We start from the raw sequence: 22527 nt of genomic DNA, 5'->3' as shown, positions 1-22527 counted from the left end.
TTCTGTGGCAATGGGCGATGAGTCAAATGAGAAGAACTGTCCTTGAAAACAACGTTGGTGTTCAGCTGCCGCTGTAGAACTTTCTCAACCAGAGTCTCTCTGAATTTTTGAGTAGTTTGTTCAAAAATCACTTTGGCTAACCATTCTTTGGTAATGTTTCGGGAAAACCACATTGTACCGAGGTACACCTATAATAAAAGAAAAAAGATGAAACATAACAGAATAAATTATACAAATTTTATTGATTACATTACTATAAGAGAACATTCCCATTTGATTCTCAACTTTATGAACTCAAATCTATTGTCATCACCCTACATATTGAGACATTTTTAGAAGTTACGCACAGTATGTTGTTTCCCACTTACCAGTAGTGGTTGTGGCTTGCTGACGACCTACATTTTCATTGTGGTCAAGGATAGCTAGTTGTGTTCTTGCAACCATGGACGCATAATGAAAATGCAGGTTCTTTGAGCAGTACTTCAGTATGACAGAATGAAACGCCTCCAGTTGTCCTAAAAATAAAAGAAAAATGTGTATCCGGTGTACCTACATGAACATGTGTGTGTACATTACTATGTATAACTAACTTACCAGTGTGTTTGAAAATAGCCATTTGCCTCAAATCCTTTAGAAGTCCTTTGTCCAGGACAAGACTCTGTAGTGTGTGGAAGGCACGTGAATCTTTTCCAAGCCATTTTTTCTTCTTTGCTGTTCCGGACTGAGATCATTGTGTCGCCATTTTTTTGGCTTTCCTTCTGCAATCCAACTGTGCACACCTGTAATGTGAAAAAGAATGGACTTCCAATTCTCGATCAGTTCCTGTGTAAATACAGGAATACGCAAAAAAGTAATTATTATAATAATATATGAATTTTTAAACATGGAAAAATAGATGTTTGTGGTCCAGCAACCCCAATATTTAAAACCTTACAAGAACACAATTTAGCTCCCTATAAAGAACAAAGTTTAACAAACCATAGTAATTAATTTTTTTTTACAGAAAATGCAGACTGTGTCCTGTTGTGGTTCAGGGACTCGTATATAACATTAGTACAGTATAAAGGCTATTATGTCTACTTAACGCCCCCAAAAAAGATAACACAAGTGTGTGTATATATTAAGAAATTAATATTAAAACATTAAAGAACTTACGTCAGGGTCACCTCCACAAGTTGCAGAGCAATACCATAAGTGGTTGCAAATACTTTGTATCCATGGCTGCAGCTCTCGATTATCCTTGTATCTTGACATGGAGCACAACTTTTTGGAAAGTCCTGAAAAACAATCATTTTAATTATCAAACAATGAAGAAGGAGTGACAATATAGTGCATACCAAGGTTAATTTAGTACTTCACGGTTTATTGTAGCAATTTTTTGATCCATGTAAACAACACATTGTATATTCCTACATAGGAATAAATAAGCTTTGAACTATGCTGCTTTTTGGATAATTCATGATTAATTCATGATTAATCTCTCTCTCTCTCTCTCTCTCTCTCTCTTTATATATATATATATATATATTGTCACAGATCGGCCAGACTCAGTCACCTCCCAATCATCACAATGATCCCTCTCACCTGAGTTCTGAGCACCTGCACCTGTCACCAATCAAGCACCTCATTACCAGCCTGCATAAAAGCACACACCTCAGACACCCTCACGGTCCGGTCTCGTATACACGTAGAGGATTCAGTGACTTTGCTACTACTTCCATTTGAATACTTCCTGCATTACTTACCTCCTGTGTTCCTCCTAGTGTCTCCTCCTCTCCAAGTGTCTCCTGTTCCTCCTAGTTCCCGGATTTCTGAGGTGCTCCTCCTGCCTGCATTCCAGCTCCTGTACAGCCAAAGACCCGGATTACCCCGCTCATCATATCCTTCGAACTATTCCCTCACCATCACATCCTCTGAACCCTACCCCAGTACTCTCTGTGACCAAATAAACCTATCTGATTTATACTAACCTGTTGCGTCAGACCTCTTCCGTTACATATATATGTATATATATATATATATATATATAGCAGTATTAATTTGTTGTGAGACAGTTACCTTTGACTACATGCCAAATATCAAATTCGTGTCGATCTGTCAGTGGTCAGCACATCTATTTTGATTTCTTGCTCTTGTAGTGTGTTCACAGCCCTCTTGAAACCTACTGGCTCCATGGCCACAGAACTAGATGCTTCTGTAACCAGAAATGCAATACCATGCTAGATAAACAAGGTGTGTGTGTGTTGTCATTGATGTTCAAAATAACCAACATATTTTATTAAGTATTATTAAAAGCATTTTATATTGATCATAACATTGCAAAAACTTCCAGTAATTTTACTGTACTTCACTTTAAAATACTGAACACTTACCAAGGTTACTTATAATTAATAACATACGGGATGTAGAATTATGTCATGTAAACTGACCTGCACCAACTCAAAGTGAACAATCTTGTCTGTTGTGTCATCCATTAAACTGTAAGTGTTGTATTTCACAGAAAATCCAGGGCTAAAAGAACCACAAGTACAACACAATTCAGTATTGTTAAAATTTTCTAAAATTGTCCAAAAAAATTAATAACTACATTTACTTGCCTGTCTGACCTCCCATCTCCGGACAAATGAACTGGATAACGGAGTTCAGTTTGCAAATGTAAGTCATTAATTGCTGTTTTCTGTTGTTCTTGATATTCTTCATTAATGACTGGAATAAGGTAGGAAGACTTAATGTCATGGTAAGTGGTTTTATGGGTTATTTGAAGGTTGAGCAAAGTGGCCCAATCAGTGATGTCTGTATATGTTGCTCCAGTGAATAGTGTGCATGCAGAAACAAGAAGATTATTAGCGGGTATTCCCCTAATAACAGTGCATGAACTCCACTTTCCCTTGTGGTTTTTTTCACATTCCCAGTGAACATGGAGAACACTTCCCACAGTTGCTTTTCTGGTCTTTGTTATTACTGATCCACATTCTTGATATCTTTTGAAAAGCTCAATGACATTGGACTCGTTGACAATCCATTTTATCTGTTTCCAATGCATTTCACATTCCTCATCTTCTAGCTTGGGGCAGACGTTGATGTTGAACGCTAAGATCTAACTAAGATCTTTCTTGTCCGATGGAGGATCTATGGAAAGCATGCTAACATCAAGCTCCAAACTTTCTTCAAATTGCTCTTCCGTCTGTTCTGGTTGATTATACACGGGAGGCTGTGAAATTACATGGATTAAAGTTGGTTTATAATATAACTGAATATAAATTAGTAATGTAAATAGTAGATTTAATACATTTATTACTGAATATCTGTACATTTTTAAGGATACAATATCAGCAAATTATTAAATACTACATTTTTTTTAATTAATCTATTTCCAATGTATAACACAAAAGCATAATTGACCATAATTTCACTTTATTAACTGGTCACAAATGATGGTACTCACAGACTGGTGGGAGTATATTGCAGGGAGGGCATAATATGTCCCAGATGTTGAGAGTTTTGTCCTCTTTCCAACACTTTCAGAACATGTGAGCACTAAAAGTTTAGACTGAGCATCTGCAAACTGTCTCGTGGTAGTTCCTGGACCAGAGTCCTGTTGCTTTACTGGTGTTGACTGTGGAACATTATCCAAAAACACTCCTGCTCCCTGGACCTCCAGCTCAGCATCATTGTCTTTTGCTAGGGACTCTAGATTTTCACGAGACGGATATTAGGAGTAAAAAAAAAACATTTTAACATGTCTTTAGTAATAGGAAGATATTATTAATAAATAAACATTCACACGTTATGAAACACATTGAAGAGAAAAAAAACTGTTAATGCATCTAATATAGTAAAAAAACATACATACCTCTGTTTGCTTTAAAAACATATTGGGCACAGCCGACGCTTTCAGAAAACGGCAATTTCCTTGCTGGGAGGGTTTGAAATCATAGTCGAAAACATGATCACTGCACACTCTCTTAAATACAAGAGCATGTGTGTTGATATCCAAGTGCAGCGTGAGCAACCACAGTTTCAATCGGTCAGGATTGTGTATAGGAAATCTATGAAAAGTCACAATTTTCTTTCCTAGCGTAAATTTTCTTTTAGGTTTTTTTAATATTAAAACATCCAGGATACGCACACGAAATTACCATTTTAAACAATAAACTGACACAAAGACATTTTAATATGTGTCATTGAATATTCAACAACTTTTGAACGGTCCTCGTTCTCCACATTTGTAAACACTGACTCGGTACTTCCGCCTAAGTCAAGCGTGACCTTTTCAACGTAATTACATATTACGTGAAGTCATGAATGCGCAGAACAGAGCAAGGCGAGCATTTGTGTTTATAAAGCATATACGTTTCACTAGATAAGACCCTTATTCATCGTCTGGTATCCTTTAAAGTCCTTTGAAGCTGCAATGAAACTGTAATTTTGACCTTCAACCGTTTGGAGTCCATTGAAGTCCACTATATCAAAAACCTTAATTTATTTTCGACTAAAGAAAGAAATACATAAACATCTTGGATGACATGGGGGTGAGTAAATTATCAGGAAATTTTAATTTAAAAGTGAACTAATCCTTTAACCGTGCCCGAGCGCATCTGACCCCCAAAGCCCGGTTCGTTTGACTAGTGTGACCGCTCCGGTTCGTTTAGCCGGTGTTCCGGCGAATTCAGTTTCCCTGTTTCCCCCTCACAGCGCCTGCGCAACTTTGCAGTGTTGCCAAGTCCGCTGTTTTCCAGCAGTAGTTTTTAGTAGCAATTGGGCGTTTCTTTTTTATATATCCTGGCAACCCTGAAATTTCACAAAAATAAAATAAAAATACCAACCCCAAACTTTTGAATACATATATTTTCACATATGTTGGTCATACTTTACAACAGATATTAATCAATGAAAAAAAAAGTAAATTACATGTGTAAATCCTCTAAAACAATTTTTTATAAAAAGAATTAAAAAATAATAATAATTGTAATTTTTTTTTAAATCCTTTAATTCATGTTGCCTACTTAAATGACAAATTAATATCTAGACAAAAAAAAACTAAAATGCTGCATCCAGGTAAATCTGTTCCCTCTGTGTTTTCAATGTAAAACACTGTTCTGCAGATGAAAGTGGTTAGACATAATTATGACATTGAAAAACATAACCAGTATCACTGTATTGTGTTATAAATCATGTATATAACCTGTTTGAACATTCTTTTCTTGTACATTCCTGCTCATCTTAATATTTATTAAGTCTACAGTATACTGTCCTGCGCATAAAAAAATAAAAAATATAACATGGTGAAATGTTGCTTGCAGAAAGACAGCAAAACCACCATAAGCTGACTTGCTTAGCCCGGGGCGAAATCATGAAGTCATGATTTTAGTACTGAAGTTTCAGGGTTGCCAGGATATATAAAAAAAGAAAGCCCAATTGCTACTAAAAACTACCGCTGGAAAACCGCGGACTTGGCAACACTGCTAAGTTGCGCAGGCGCTGTGAGGGGGAAACAGGGAAACTGAATTCGCCGGAACACCGGCCCTGGCTCGGTTGGAAGAGGTGGTCCAGTTCAGTTGGGCTCGGGTGCGGTACGCATGTAGTGTGAGCGGAGCGCGGAACTTCTGATACGTGCAGCATGATTGCGTGAACATTTCTGAGCGGCAACAGTGAATCTGTAAAGCACTATATTGTGAGAGGGCCGTGTGTGTTACCGCGCCCCAAACGACTCAAAATAATAAACCACAAAGTTAACAAAACGATGCACTCCACTGTGCTGAGAGAGAGCGCTTCTCTGTTGCCTTCACGTCAGGGTTGCCAAGTTTTCACAAGAAACCCCACCTAATTGCTACTCAAAACTAGCCCAAAACTAGTCCAATCGTGTTTCGAGGGGGTCTCCAGTTAAAAATTTGCATTCCAGGGGACAAATATCATGTTATTGGAGTCGCTTTAACCCGCGGACATGAAAAACAATCCACGGCAACAGAGTCAGTAGCCCAATTCCGCAGGAAAACTGCGGACTTGGCAACACTGCTTCACGTGCTATCAAAAACGTCCTATTTCCCACTTAAGAAGTTGGGAGCGTTCATGTGAGCGCTGCTGCAGTCTTAGGCCCATCCCAAATGCTCTCATTGGTTGAGATGCGTGATGACACATATCCCAAGCCAGTATTGATCAACATCCCACCCCTTCTGTGACCCATGGTTTGTCTGTATGTGTATTCAGAGCCAGTGAGCAACGGACTTTCATGATAATAAAAAAACTGCGATAATGCGAGATAAAATAATTGTCTGCGTTAATCAGTTAATGCGTTAACGCAATAATAATGCGATAACTTACCCAGCACTAATATATATATATATTTGACACTGTGCACCTATGTTAATATTATATTGGGTGTTCTATATATATACATATTGGGTGTTCTGTTTAGGTCCAATTGGGTTTTTGAACTACTGTAATATGGTAAAATACAATCTGTCTAATCTTGTCTGAAAGCTGCTACAAACCAAAAGATTTTCTTGTTGACCGTGTGCTGTTTAATATAAGTATTTGATGGGCTGTTGAATATATAAAATTTTTTGTAATGGACAATTTATTATTTACATTTTACTGTTATTGTCACAGAAATATAATTGTATTGCAACATTTGCATGTAAATAAAAAATTATAATAATTTAAAAAGTTTATTTTGATTAGCATCCAATCTTTAAACAAAGTTTTAGCTCTCCTGTGTTGTTAACATGGTGGATTGCCCACAGAAAACCCTCATGGGGACCAAAATCCACAAAACATCTGTAGGCACCGAATGGCTACACCCAGGTGTTTTTTTTTGTGTGTGTGTGTGGGCAAGCCCACAGTGGGTTGCCCACAGAAAATCATCATAGGTCCCCAAATTAGCAAACTGCTATTGGCCCCGTATGGGCAAACCCACTCGGGGGCCCATAGCAATTTGTTAATTTGGGGCCTTATGAGGAAAACCATCATGGGGACCCCAAAGGGCAAAACCACTCTGGGCCCGCTTGGGCTAACCCACAGGGGCCCTATGTGGATTTTCTGCAATGGGCCCGCGTGGGCATATTTGCTGGGGAGTAGAATATCACCAGAATTATCACCAGTTGTCATCTCAGAATTATGGTGATTATGACATGGTGTGAACGCAGCTTAACTAGTGATGTCTTTTGAGGACGTGCCCATGACATTTCTGGAATTTTAGCCAAGATTTAAAAAAATGAAACATCCTCACAACTTTGTCATGAAGTAATGACATGCTGATCAAAGGCCAACTAAATGGTGAAGTCATCATCACCAGGGCCGGATTTACCTCTTATTTTGACATAGGCAAAAATATTTTTGGGCCCCCCTTCCTTATTAATAGGCCTATATAATATTACCACCCCAATAAACAAAAATATTTAGTAATCAGTGGAAACCGTTACAGTGTTTTCTATCGCAATAAGCACTTGCAATCAGTCAATAAAAATTTATTATTATCTCTAATAATTTTAACGACCTGGTGTCACAACCACACCTCAAGATATTGTTCAGATGATTTATTTCAAGATAAACCTTCCGTTGCAAATTCCAAAACGTGATTTTAGAGCTAATAACAGAGGCTTGGGCCATTGATGTGCAGGCAAATGCAATTATTTGAGAGAGAGAGAGATTAAGCGTGTGTGAATACGTGCGTCTGTGCGTCTCTCAGCAGTGTTCAGCAGCAGCGTCTAATAGCAAATCTTTAAGTTAAACTGCTTCAAGAACCTCGCTACTGAGAAATGTCATACTTTTTCAGCTGCTAAACTATTTTACTGATAAATTTGTGGGGCAGTGCTGATGACAAGTTTCTGTTCACATCTCCTCGTTGGCAGAGGCTATTTAACTTCGCTCACCAACGTGTGATTGGGCTAGTCAACACTACAAAAGACACTCATCAAACACCAGTTCCAGTGGTATATATGATAAAACGCGTACTTTTTGATGTGATTGACCTGAATTCGAGATCGCCATTTGCCGAACTTTTTTTCCTGCCTTTTCAAATCTCATATCTCATTGGAAAGGCATTTATTTAAAAAAAAAAATCTAAAAGTTGAAAATAATATATTGGGCAGTGTTAAGGTAGTTGGAGGGAGGGCTTTATTATCACAATAAGGTGGCATCCATTTAACAATTTGAATTAAAATGATAAATTACACGTTATTACTGCGCACTGTTTTTTAATGTACTACAATACTGAGGTGCAGATAATTGTCACTATTTGCAATAACTAGTATAAATAGCAGAAAATCCTGCTTTTTAACATAGTGTAAATAGAATCTATAGCTATTTGCACTTAGTGTAAATAGCATCTATCGCTAAGAAAATATGCAATTTTCACTTAGTGTAAATAGCATCTAATTGCTGCATCTTAAAGCTGCTGCTTTAAATTCAAGATTAAATATATCAGAGCAATACAAATGAACAGTAAAGGTAACAAAAGCTTGTATAATACATTTTAACAGGCATAATTAAGTCTGAAAACTGAAGGAAGTATGTATTTGCTAAATGAATTAAGACAAATTACATGATTTCTGCTCTTTTGGTTTCTGTACATTAAAAAAAATTACAAATGCAGTATTGGTATCGGTAATTGGTATCAGTGAGTACCAAAAATAAAAGAATCAGTATAGGTCTTGTTCTGGAAATTGGTGCATTCCTAGATTGTATATGAATGTGTATAGTATGAATTTAACCAGACATACATTCGCCATGTTGTCATTATCATGTTGCCTACCAGCATCAGTTGCGTTGCTTCACTGCAATTCACAAATCCTCTCTTGTCTCCTCATGGATAGTAAAGTGTCCATTGTATGCATTCTTAAGAATCTCGCTGGAAGTAAAAGGTCATCCAAGTACTTTTTGCCTGCTCTTTTAAGTACTGTGGATTCAGACATACTTTTTTGTCACAGCCTACTGTCTTTTGCCCACTATACAGTATAGTGTGATTTCTGATGCAGTTTAAAATTCCCCTGGCTATTTCAATACAGTATGCGACTATCATTTTGATGTATTATGTCATTTAGATACTAACAGACTATCACATATGATGCTCAAGAGACAGACAATATTAGCTACAATGAATGTGGGGGGAATTTTAATAATTTTAATGAGTGAAATCAAACATTAGCAACCGTTTTTATTTATAGATTTATTTAATTTGACAAGCTTTATTTAATTTCAAATGCTGACAAATATGAGTGTTTTCAAAAATATTTTTCATGCACATTTAAAAGAGAAGAATTAAGGACATACATAAATCTCGTACCTTTCCAGTCCATCTTCAACTAAAATTGTTTATGATTTCTTAGCTTTTGCAAAGAACACAGCAGTGACATCATCCACTCCCACCTTCATGTCTGGAGGCAGGTGGTAAATACACAACTGCAACAGCTCATATCCACTGGCCTTCAGGCTAGCACAGACCTGAGACTCATCCAGAGGGACCACAGGGATGTACAGCCCTGGTGCCCCCATATAGAAACTCTCTCCCAGGGCACCAATAAGCAGGAGGTAACCACCTTTTTTAAGCAGACTGGAGATGTGTCCTAGGGCATGGTTGAAGGAAAGCAAGTCATGGCTTACACTTTCCAGGCAGAAAGATGACACTAGACAGTCTGCTCCAGAAGGGGGCAAGAACTCTGGTGATAATGGAAAGGACTGGTGTACGTCAACTGGCAGCACATCAGACACAACTGAGCGAAGACGTGTTGCTTTTTCTGCCCAAGCCGATGAACTAGAGAAAATTAATAAAAGGTTCAGGACACTGGACTAGATTATTAGATATTAAGTGCAAATTTTACATCTGGACTGTTTATGTGTATGTTTGTCAACATGAAATGGCATTTGCAACCTATTTCACTCTTGTTAGTTTTATATATATATATATATATATATATATATATATAGTGTGACGAGCATCCCGAGGCTTCATCAGCGTCACCCTGGAAACAAACGAGGAGCACCTGGCCATCATCATCACAGGCTGATCGGTCACAGCTGCACCTCATCAGGTGGCGGCTACATAAGCCACGCAAGCCCTGCCATCTAGGAGATTCCTCCATGAGACTGAGCACTTTCTGTCACAGGCGAGCGCTCCTCCCCCACCATGGACGAAATCCTCCAGCGGCTCACCGAGGTTAGCATCCGCCAGCAACAAATTGTTGAGCACCTCGCCACCAGTCAAGGAAAGACGGAGCCGCGTGCCGCCCCCGCTCAACGCGTTCCGCTGCCGGACCCCCGAGTGCAAGCCGCGAAGCTGCTACCCAAACTGACCCCTCATGATGACGTAGAAGCCTTCTTACAAATGTTCGAAGCAATGGCCACCTTGGAAGGGTGGCATCAGGATGACTGGGCATGGGTGCTGGCTCCCCTGCTGACGGGCGAAGCGCAGCGTGCATACTTCGCTCTTCCCGCCGCCTCCGCCGATCAATATAAGGAGGTCAAGAAGGAAATCCTAGCCCGCCTGGGGTTATCCCCTATCTGTGCCGCCCAGCACTTCCACGAGTGGGAGTATAAGCCCCGTCTGCCAGCCCGTACCCAGGCCGCCGAACTCACATGACTAGCGCAGCACTGGCTGCTGGAGGGGGCTCCCTTGGCTGGACAGGTGGCGGAGCACGTTGTGATAGACCGTCTTCTCCGAGCCCTTCCCCGATCTCACGACAGGCCGTTAGGATGAGGAACCCAACCACTACGTCGGAGCTGGTGGAGGCTGTTGAGCTGACGGATGCGGCCCAACACCGGGATGCTGGGGAGCAAGCGCCACTGTTTCCCTGGAGGGTGGTCCAGGAGCGGCGCGCGCCGGAGGGCACCCCGCGACCAGTACGCAGGCCGGCGGCTCCCTCCCAGTGGGATGAGCCCATGCCAACGGAAGTCCCCGCACGGACCTGGCTGGCAGGCTGCATTGTGCACCGCGACCTGCCGGTTGGAGCGCCAAAGTTGGAAGTGAAAGTGAATGGAAAGCCGTTCCGGGCCATCCTGGACTTGGGCAGTGCGGTCACTCTGGTCCAGTCGCATATTCTCGGCCCCCAAACGGAGTGTAAAGCCTTCCTCCCCATAATCTGTGTCCATGGGGACACACGACAAGTTCCCGCTCGCAGGGTGACCATTTCGGCCACTCCCAGCACCTGGCCGGTGGAAGTCGGGGTTATGAAATATCTTCCCGTCCCCGTGCTGATCGGGAGAGACTGGCCATGGTTTGACCGCCTGCTGGCCACGGCTACGCAGCCTGCCAGCCCAGAAAGGACCTCGTCAGCGGCCCGTGCTTCTGGCCTCGGATAGAGGGAGAGAAGGTGAGTCCCCCTCCCAAAATCCTAACGTCTTCTATGATGTGTTTCAACTGGTGACGGGAGGGGGCTCATTTGGGAAGGAACAGCGGGAGGACGACAGACTGAAGCAAGGATGGACCCAGGTTCGGGTTATCGAAGGCAAGGAGGTTCAGCCTGGTCCCCACCCTCTCCCGCATTTCGTCGTGCAAAATGGCCTGCTGTACTGTGTCGCGCAGCGAAGGGGGGAGGAAAAATTGTTGTTGGTGGTGCCACGCACCAAAACAGAGACCATAATGGAGCTGGCTCACTCCCATCCCTTGGCAGGGCATCTCGTAGCCGGGAACTCCATCCAGCGGATCCATGACCGCTTCCACTAGCCCGGGCTGGGAGCGGAAGTGAAGCGGTTCTGCCAAGCCTGCCCGACCTGCCAAGTGACGTCACCCAGGACGCCTCCCCCCAGTCCGCTGATAACGCTGCGCATCATCGACGTCTCCTTCGAGCGCATCGGGATGGACCTTGTGGGGCCGTTGCCTAAGTCTGCCCGGGAACATGAACACATCCTGGTGATCGTCGACTATGCTACCCGGTACCCTGGGGCAGTGCCCCTCCGAAAAGCCACCGCCAAAGCCATTGCCCAGGAACTCTTCCTGCTCTCCAGCCGAGTCGGCATCCCAGCGGAGATCCTGACCGATCAGGGGACCCCCTTCATGTCCCGGCTAATGGCTGACCTCTGCCGGCTGCTGCGGGTGAAGTAGTTGAGGACCACCGTCTACCATCCCCAGACCGACGGACTGGTCGAACCCTTCAACCAAACCCTCAAGCAGATGCTGAGATGGGTGGTCGCGGAGGACAAGCGTGACTGAGATCTGATGCTCCCCTATGTCCTCTTCGGGATCCGCGAAGTTCCGCAGGCCTCAACTGGCTTCACCCCCTTCGAGCTCCTCTTTGGCTGGCAACCCCGCGACCTCCTGGATGTGGCAAAGGAGGCCTGGGAGCAACAGCCGGCAGCCCATCGCTCTGTGATCAAGCACATCAGACAGAAGAGGGAGAGGATCGACCGGGTCATGCCATTAGTCCGGGAACACACCGGGCGCAGCAGGCCCAACAGCGCTACTATAACCGGGCAGCCCAACCACGGGAGTTCCAGCCTGGAGACCGAGTCATGGTCCTAGTCCCCTGGCCACCTGGCAGGGTCCCTACACGGTGCTGGAAAGGACTGGGCCGGTGACGTACCGTGTGCACCAGCCAAGGAGGAGGAGAGCCGAGCAGCTCTACCACATCAACCTGCTGAATAAGTGGGTGGGGACTAGAGACCAGCTCGCGGCCCTCGCCGTCTCTGATCTTGTGGTTGTTGACGTCAACCCCCACCTCTCGGCTGCCCAGAAGAGGGAGCTGCAGCACCTGGTCGGTCAGTTCTCTGATGTGTTCTCTGCTCTGCCCAGGCGGACCAGAGTCCTGCAGCATGACATCCGGATGCCGCCAGGGGTCATCGTCAGGCAACGGCCCTACCGGGTCCCTGAGGCTCATCTGCGAGCTATTGAGGAGGAAATCCATCAAATGCTGAAGTTGGGGGTGATAGAACCATCCCGCAGCCCGTGGTCCAGCCCAATCGTGATGGTCCCGAAACCGGAAGGCACCCTCCGCTTCTGCAATGACTTCCGACGCCTCAACGAGGTATCTGAGTTCGACGGATACCCCATGCCTCGGGTGGATGAGCTGTTGGACCGGCTGGGAAGGGCCTGGTATATCTCAACGTTGGACCTCACTAAAGGCTACTGGCAGGTACCCCTCTCTGAGAACGCTAATCCTAAGACTGCCTTTTCTACCCCCAGTGGCCACTGGCAGTACCGGACCCTTCCCTTTGGCCTCCACGGGGCAACCGCAATGTTCCAGTGGATGATGGACATCCTGTTGCGGCTCCATCAGGCCTACGCCGCCGCCTACCTGGACGACGTCGTAATCCACTCCGAGGCATGGGAAGACCACCTGGACCGGTTGCGGAGGGTGCTCTTGGAGCTCCGGAGAGCTGAACTCACCGCCAACCCTCGAAAATGCCACCTTGCACTCTCCGAGGCGAAGCACCTGGGTTTCCAGGTGGGACGTGGTCTCATTCGGCCACAGGAGAGGAAGGTGGAGGTGGTACGCTCCGCCCTGAGACCCGAGACCAAGACCTAGGTACCAGCCTTTTTAGGGTTGGCCGGATATTATCGCTGCTTCATCCCTAACTTCTCCTCTTTAGTCACCTCCCTGACAGACTTGACCAGGAAGGGGCAGCCGGAGAAGGTACAGTGGACACCAGCAGCGGAGGAGACCTTCCAGAGGGTGAAGGGGGCCCTCATCTCAGAGCCCGTCCTCCGAGCCCTGAACTTTAGCTGCCCCTTCCTGCTGCAGACGGATGCCTCCGACACAGGACTGGGAGCCGTCCTGTCACAGATCCAGGAGGGTGAGGAACATCCGGTCATCTACATCAGCAGGAAGCTGATCCCGGCCGAGAGGAACTACGGGGGAGTGGGGAAGGAGGCCCTAGCCATCAAGTGGGCACTCCCCACCCACCCCTATCTCTCCCCTACTATCTCATATCATTAACAGGACCAGAAGGCCATCATCACAGGCTGATCGGTCACAGCTGCACCTCATCAGGCGGCGGCTACATAAGCCACGCAAGCCCTGCCATCTAGGAGATTCCTCCATGAGACTGAGCACTAACTTGCCCTCTCATTTTCCCCACAGAAAGCAGCATGTGACCGACCAGCCCCACAGGAGCACCGCACGGACCCTCTGCACTGGGAAGACGGAAGAGAGCACTCACGGCACCAGAGCACCTACCTGGACCTTTCTCACGAGCACCCCTCACCCCAATAAATCCACCGTCCGGGATATTGATTGAGATTTATTGTCGTGTGATTCTTCACCCCGTTACAATATATACATACATACATACATATATACATACATATATATATATATTACAAGAGTGAAATAGGTGTGACTGAAAGAAAATAGTAAATAAATAAATACATGCATGCATACACACACACACATCAAAGACTAAAATAAAATAAGACCAGAAACAAAATTTGGGACTTGATTTCACATGCACCTGTGAGAGAATTAGGTCATATCAGAAAGGCAATGGCACATTTTCAAAATACATTGTTATTTGACCTTACTGCCTTAACTTAATGACATGTTGAATATATTAAATTTTTGTTATGGACAATTTATTGTTTACATTTTACTGTCATTGTCACAGAAATCTTGCTACATTTGCATGTAGATAAAAAATATATATTTAAAAAGTTTATTTTGATTACCATCCAATCTTAAAACAAAGTTTTAGCTCTTCTGTGTTGTTAACATGGTGGATTGCTCACAGAAAACCCTCATGGGGGCCCAAAAGGGCACAACCACTGTAATCCCGCATGGGCTAACTCACGTGGGTTTGCTCTACCCGCACTGTCCCACAGAAAACCCGCAGTGGGCCCGCAGTGGGCATGTTTGCTGGGGAGTAGCGCTGGTCAGCGGCACACTGCTTTTCAGTATGTTGTGCTCGTCTGTTTGGTTTATTGTTTAATGTTTATTGTTAAATGTTAATTTATGGTCTTACTAGAGTGGAATAATGACTATTTAGAAAGTTGTATTCCTATTCCTGGTTTTAGTTCTGAGGACTATTGGCCTGTCTGAATTATGTTTGGAGACACAAACCACAATCGCGCATGGGAGCTGGAGGATGGATACGAGCAGCGTAAAGCCACTGTTCATACGGCAGTACAACTGAAAGACTCTGTTGGAGATAAACTTAAAAATGTCTCAAGAGATGATAGCAAGTCACTTAGAAAGCTTGATGGTGGAAAATATACCACATTAAATTATTAGATCGAATGACAAGAAACGAGGAAGGAGAGGCGGTATTCGGAATCACTTCCGACGGAGATGTTCTCGGCCGCCTTTGCCATCCCTTATCTTCAGTATGTGCTCATTGAACAATATGGACATCATAAGATCTTATACAAGGTATTGTAAGAAATTCCACGTTGCATCTTTGTTATGATTTACAGAAAGTTTGTTACAATCTACAATGCCCGATGCTCTTTTTGAGGTACATGGATTCACCTTTGTGCGAGCGAACAGGGATAAAGACTCAGGAAAAAGCAAAGGGGTGGGATGTGTATGTACATGGTGCCGAGCGTACTCTGTGAAATGTAAGATCTGTGATCCAAATGTGGAAAATTTAGGCATGATTTTAAGAGCCTTTTATCTGCCAAGAGAATTTGGATGCATTTTATTGTTTGTGGTGTACGTCCCGCCCAGTGGCAAACCAACACACTTGCTGAGCACATACATGAACTGCAGCTTAGGTACACAGATGCACCTGTGATAGTGCTTGGAGACTTAAATCATTGTAACCTGGAATCTGTTTTACAGGGATTTGAACAATATGTAAAGTCAGAAACAAGAAAGCACAACATTCTTGACAAATGCTTTGTGAATGTGAAGGATGCTTATGTGTCTAGGTGTAGACCACCGACACTGAACTCTGATTATAATGTAGTCCATGTGATTCCAGTTTATAAAACTAAACTTAAAAGAGGTAAACCGGAAGAGAAAGTGATTAGGCTGTGGTCAAATGAAACTAGAGAATAATTGAGAGCCTGCTTTGAATGGACAGACTGGGAAATATTTAATGAAGGTTAGCTAGGTGGAAGGACTGAGGTGATAAGTGATTAACTTTTGCGTACAGTTGGTTATTCCTACTAAAGAGATCATAGTTTATCCAAATAATAATAATATGTAACCAAAGTTATGAATCAGAGGAAAACAGTTTTTAAAAATAAAACTTTACATTACTTAGGCAGAAAAAAACACACAAAAAAAACTAACTAAAGGAAGCTAAAGCATCTTAGAGACAGCGTTTAGAAGATGAGTTTAAGGCCAATTACAATACGAAGGTGTGGGATATTTTTAAAAACAATGACAGGACTAACATCTTTAAATAAATCTATCATGACAGATAATGAAATGTGTTTTGTCAATTGATTAAATACATATTTTATTAGATTTGAAATGACTGATAATTATGTCAACTGTAATGAACTACTTGGCACAGTTGTACTTTCTCCCTCAGAAAGGATTGTTATTGATGTTACATTTACATTACATTTAGTCATTTGGGCAGACGCTTTAATCCAAAGCGATTTACAAATGAGGACAATGGAAGCAATCATAATCAACAAAAGAGCAATGATATGCAAGTGCTATAACAAGTCTCAGTTAGCTTACAGATAGCAAGGGTTATTTTTTTTAATTATATAATAAAACAAAAAAAGATAGAATAGAAAAAGAATATAGCAAGCTAGTGTTAGAGGCCTTTTTTTGCTTTTGTTAATTGTACAATAAATAAAAAGAAAACAAATAGATAGAACACGAAAAGATTAGAAAAGTTTAGTAAATGAATAGAGTGCAAGTCTAAAAGGGGCCATTTTATATTTAATATAAAAGTCCATGAAAGTGATTTTGTGCCTCTTTGGGATGGCACAATAAAGCGATGTTCACTCGCAGAATGCAAGCTTCTAGAGGGCACATATATCTGAAGAATTTAATTTAGTTAAAGGGGTGCAGAGCCAATGGTGGTTTTGTAGGCAAACATTAATGCCTTGAAATTTATGCGAGTAGGTATTGGTAGGCAGTGCAAACTGATAAACAGAAGTGTGATGTGCATTCCTTTTGGCTCATTAAAAATTAAACTTGCTGCCACATTCTGGATTAATTGTAAAGATTTGATAGAACTGGCTGGAAGACCTGCCAAAAGAGCATTGCAATTGTCCAACCTGGACAGAACAAGAGCTTGAACAAGGAGTTGTGAAGCATGGTACGAAAGAAAGGGCCTGATCTTCTTGATGTTGAATAAAGCAAATCTGCAGGACCAGGCAGTTTTAGCAATGTGGTCTGAGAAAGTCAGCTGATCATCAATCATAAGTCCAAGGTTTCTGGCTGTTTTCGAAGGAGTTATTGTTGATGTGCCTAACTGGATGGTGAAATTGTGATGAAACGATGGGTTTGATGGAGCCACAAGCAGTTCTGTCTTGGCAAGGTTGAGTTGAAGATGATGGTCCTTCATCCAGCAAGAAATGTCTGTTAGACAAGCTGAGATGTGAGCAGCTATCGTCAGATCATCAACATGGAATGAGAGGTAGAGTTGAGTGTCATCAGCATAGCAGTGATATGAAAAGCCATGTTTCTGAATGACAGAACCTAGTGATGCCATGTAGACAGAGAAGAGAAGTGGTCCAATAACTGAGCCCTGAGGTACCCTAGAAGTTAGATGTTGTGACTTGGAAACCTGACCTCTCCAAGATACCTTGAAGTACCTATCTGAGAGGTAAGACTCAAACCACTGGAGTGCGGTTCCTGAGATGCCCTTTGCTAATAGGGTTGACAGGATGATTTGGTGGTTAACCGTTTCAAAAGCAGTGGACAGATCCAGCAAGATAAAGAAATATCTTCTGTTTAACAAGCCTGCATTTATTTGATCCAAAATATACAACAAAATCAGTAATATTGTGATTTTTTTTACTATTCAAAATAACTGTTTTCTATTTGAATATTTTTTATGTAATGTATAAAGCTGAATTTTCAGCATCATTACTCCAGCCTTCAGTGTCACATGATCCTTCAGAAATCATTCTAATATGCTGATTTGCTGTTCAAGAAATATTTATTGTTATTGTTGTTATTATTATTATTATTATCATCATCATCAATATTTAAAACAGGTGAGTACATTTTTCAAGATTCTCTGATGAATATAAAGATCATTATTTATCTTAAATAAAAGTGTTTGTAACATTATACATTATCCCATTCAAAAGCTGGAAGTCTCTATAATTTTTGTATTTATTTATTCATTTTTTGGGGAACAAAATTATATAAATTAATACTTTTATTTAGCAAGGATGCATTAAATTGATCAAACGTGATGATAACGACATTTATAATGTTACAAAAGATTTCTATTTCAGATCAATGCTGTTCTTCTGAAACCTGAAAAAATTACTCAGCTATTTTCAACATAATAATAATAATAATAATAATAATAATAATAATAATAATAATAATAAATGTGTTTTTGAGCAATAAATCAGAATACTAGAATGATTTCTGAAGGATCATGTGACACTGAAGACTGGAGTAATGAAGCTAAAAAAAATCTGATTTGAAATCACAGGAATAAATTACATTTTAAAATATATTTAAATAGAAAACAGTTATTTTAAATAGTAAAACTATTTCAAAATCTTACTTTTTTTGCTCTACTTGAAGAGAAGAGACTACTTTAAAACATTAAAGAATCTTACTGTTCAAAAACGTTTGACTGGTAGTGTATAAAACATTAAATGATCTATACGATTTTTTAAAAATGATTTTAATGCTCCATAATCATTTCTATAATAAATATGTGAAACTGTACTGACAGTACATACAGTACATATAATCCAATTCTAGGCATTTATTTAATGAATGGAGGCTGAACAAGAACAGGCTTCTTCAATTATTTCTTATCCTATGATAACCTCTGGTGGACAACCTTAGTATTACAGTCTTCATCTATCACAATAACTGTCTGATAGTTTTTAATTTTGGTTGGCCCCTGAGCATTTTATATTTATGAAACTTAGAATGCTTCCTAAGAATGACTTGTTCTCCATAAGTAAAAGGTTTTTGAAGTGTTTGGATAATGTACTTTAAAGATATAACAACATTACAATTTTTTTACTGTTACTTTAAAAAATCCCCATTGCAACACCGTTCAAGATATCCAAAATCTGCTAACAATTTAGCATCTTTAGTATCTTGGCATTATGTTGAAAAGATTTGGTGTGAATGGAATGATTTTTGCAAGAGTAGTATGCATTAAGTCACAGACAGATTTTTGATAAAATCCACATTCATACCAAAATAGCCAACTTCCTGTTGGTCATAGCTAATGACTGGCCTGATTTAAAAAAAAATCCACATTCAAACCAAAATAGCCAACTTCCTGTTGGTCGTAGCTAATGACTGAAAATTGGAAAGTTGTCCAGCTTGATGAGAACAATATATGTACCGAGTTTGGTGTCTGTAGGAAAAACGAACCCCCCCACTTTTGACAAAAGGTGGCGCTATGGAGCACCTCCTCCACGACCATTTATGAGCTTTTGCCAGTGTCTAACTATCATTAATACTGATGTGTGTATTGAGTTTCATGAAATTCTAAGCATGTCAAGGGCCTCAAAAACCCCTGAAAAGAATCTTCAAGTTTGACAGGTTGCCATGGCAACAGTATATAATATATCAAGGACCCCTTTTCAGATTCTCATCGGCCATGTTTTGCCATTATTCTGATGAAGTTTGAAGCAAATCTAGTAAAAATAAGATGCTGATTTCAAAGCATTTTGAAAATGACACACTTCCTGCTGCCAGTTGGTGGCGCTATACCTTTGACTCCTAATAAGCACATCTTTACGATCGGCATCATACAACTAACAAACTGCTGAAGTTTGATCAAAATCAGACAATGTGTGCAAAAGTTGTTAGACACTTCCTGTTTCTCATTTCTCGCCATAATTTCGACGCCTCACCAGAGCCAAAAGCGTTCGAGATATAAAAAAATCCCTTGTCAATTTTTCATCCCCAATGTCTTAAGATCATGTTGACTGAGATTGGTGTCAATCGTTGGAAAATCCTCAGAGGAGTATAGCAAATTCTAGAGCATGCGTTTTCCATAAAAACATAATTAGCTGACTTCCTGTTGGGCGAACCATGGACTGTCAGCATGAAAGTTGTTCGGCCTCATACGGTCTATATGTGTATGAATTTTGGTAACTGTAGGTCAAACTGTGTGCGTTACAGATCGGTGCAAACGCCACCCCAGTGGCATAATGAAAACTGCCCAGCAGGCACATGCACTTACAGTAACCCTCTGGCAGTCTGGTTTTAAGGGATACGGCAATTAAAGGGTTAATCCAAACCATCAAGACCATTCAAGAAACACACATACACAGAACAATATATAAAACTTAAGTAACACTTTACAATAAGGTTTCAGTTATTAACATTATCTATATTAATTAACATGAACAATAATTATATAGCATGTATTAATGTCAGTTAATATTCAAAACTTAAACATTAAAAAATTGGTAACACTTTATAATAATTGCACACTATGAATCATTAGTTAAGCATTAGTAAACAGTCAATTCATCATTTAAAAAGCATTGTTCCAACATTAATAGGCATTAGTAAGCAGTTTATAAATACAACTATAAATGTTTTGTTCTTGAGCATATCTATAGTTTAATAATTGTATTTGCATACTTTATTAATGATCAATTTATCATTTCTAAATTATTACGTTATTTACAAACCAGTTATTTGGAAATTCATGAGATCATTTAGAAAGTGTAAGTAAATGATTAATAAACTATTTAAATGTACATTTATAAGTCTTAAATTTATAAATGTATAAATCTTATTATTTAAACACATTATAATTGTTGCTCAGTGTGTTAATAAATGCTTTATTAACATATTCCTTGCTGTAATTCATGATTAGGTCAGGTAGTTATAAAACATTTAGAAGCTGCCAGCCATATATTTTTGTGAGCTCATCTAAAGTGAGGATTGTTTATACCTTGTAAAGGATTTACAAAGGAGATTTAAAAGCTCATTAATCTTCCAAACAGAAAAGTTAATCAAACACAACACAGGGATACAGAACACAAAAATATTTTTTCAATATTGAAAAAATGAAACTGTACAACTTTTCACAGGCCTAAGAGATTTCTTAAGCTGTAATGGAGAAGAGAAAAAAAATACTGATTATTTTTTTGCTGGTGATTAAAGAGATGTTAAAAACTCTCTCTCTCTCTCTCTCTCTCTCTCTCTCACCCATCGCTTCTCTCACCCACACTCTCAACACACACACACACTCGTCAGGTAGTTATAAAACATTTAGAAGCTGCCAGCCATCTATTTTTGTGAGCTCATCTAAAGTGAGGACTGTTTATACCTATATATTTATATCTATATATAAGGAGATTTAAAAGCTCATCACTCTTCCAAACAGAAAAGTTAATCAAACACAACACAGAGGGATACAGAACACAAAAATATTTTTTCAAGATTGAAAAAATGAAACTGTACAACTGTTCACTTGATAAAAAAATAAAGAAAAAAAACTCTGCAATTTCATTAAAAAAAATCAAGTGTACAGTTACATTTTTTGGGGGTTTTTTGCATCTTGAAATACATATTCTGAGTTATGTATCCCTCTGTGTTGTGTTTGTTTATTTTTTCTGTTAGGAAGATAACTGAGCCTTTAAATCTCCTTTGTAATATATATGCTTATAAATCAAGAACAAGGCATTTATAGCTGTATTTATAAACTGTTTACTAATGACTATTAATGTTTGGACAATGCTTTAGAAAGGATGAACTGACTATTTACTAATGCTTACCTAATGATTCATAGTGTGCAGTTATTATAAAGTGTTACCAAATTATGTTGTCGGTGCCCTACAAAGGAAGTGGTATTAGGACTTTTTTGTCCCTAAAACTGAAAGAAAAGGATAAGGCCTAAGAGAGTTCTTAAGCTGTAATGAAAAAAACAAAAAACAATTACTGATTATTTTTTTTCTGGTGATTAAAGATATGTTTAAAAGTCTCTCTCTCTCTCTCTTTCACATCCCCACTGCTCAACATTTTTTTTTTTTGTTTATAATTTTCTCTCTCTCTCTCTCTCTCTCTCTCTCTCTCTCTCTCTCTCTCTCACACCCTCCCCTTCTCTCACTCCCACTCTCAACACACACACACAGACACACACAGACACTCACCCAGCCCCCACCTCCTCCCTTCCTCACACAGGCAGTGGCAGAGTGAGAGCAGATGTCTTATAGTTTTTTAATTTTCTGTTATCCATAGAGTGTTGTATAGTCTTGAAACTATGACTATTTCCTCAGAATGACTTGTTCTATGTATGTAAAAAATGTTGAACTGTTTGGAAGCTGCATTTTAATAATAGATCACAATTACTCTGTAATTTTTTCCTGTTATTTTAACAAATCACCACGGCAAAACTGTTCAACCTATCCAAAATCCATCCGCAATATAAGTTCCTCAATGTTTTGGCATCATGTAGAAAAAGTTTGGTGTATATAGCATAATTTTCCTCTGAGGAGTATTCATTAATTCACAGCTATATTTT

The 22527-nt window shown here is 40.5% G+C and overlaps 1 protein-coding gene and 1 long non-coding RNA gene across 2 annotated transcripts in view; both read right to left on the bottom strand.

The window, feature by feature from the left end:
• Nucleotides 1–716: 716 nt before the first annotated feature.
• Nucleotides 717–2089, bottom strand: LOC107571317 (uncharacterized). Its single transcript, XR_001607166.1, has 3 exons — nt 2059–2089; nt 1156–1277; nt 717–822 (listed from the first exon to the last, which is right to left on the bottom strand). It is a non-coding gene; the product is annotated as an uncharacterized lncRNA (long non-coding RNA).
• Nucleotides 2090–9312: 7223 nt separating this feature from the next.
• Nucleotides 9313–22527, bottom strand: part of LOC107571312 (phenylethanolamine N-methyltransferase) — a 39348-nt gene continuing 26133 nt past the window's right edge. The window contains exon 3 of the mRNA XM_016257632.1: nt 9313–9751. Within this exon, the coding sequence (XP_016113118.1) occupies nt 9313–9751 (439 nt within the window). The remainder of the gene's footprint in view (nt 9752–22527) is intronic.

The sequence above is a fragment of the Sinocyclocheilus grahami genome, unplaced genomic scaffold, assembly GCF_001515645.1.
Source record: "Sinocyclocheilus grahami isolate Dianchi unplaced genomic scaffold, SAMN03320097.WGS_v1.1 scaffold1579.1, whole genome shotgun sequence".
Classification (NCBI taxonomy): domain Eukaryota; kingdom Metazoa; phylum Chordata; class Actinopteri; order Cypriniformes; family Cyprinidae; genus Sinocyclocheilus; species Sinocyclocheilus grahami.
The sequence above is the reverse complement of the archived record's forward strand: the minus strand, read 5'-3'. Positions and strand labels throughout refer to the sequence as shown.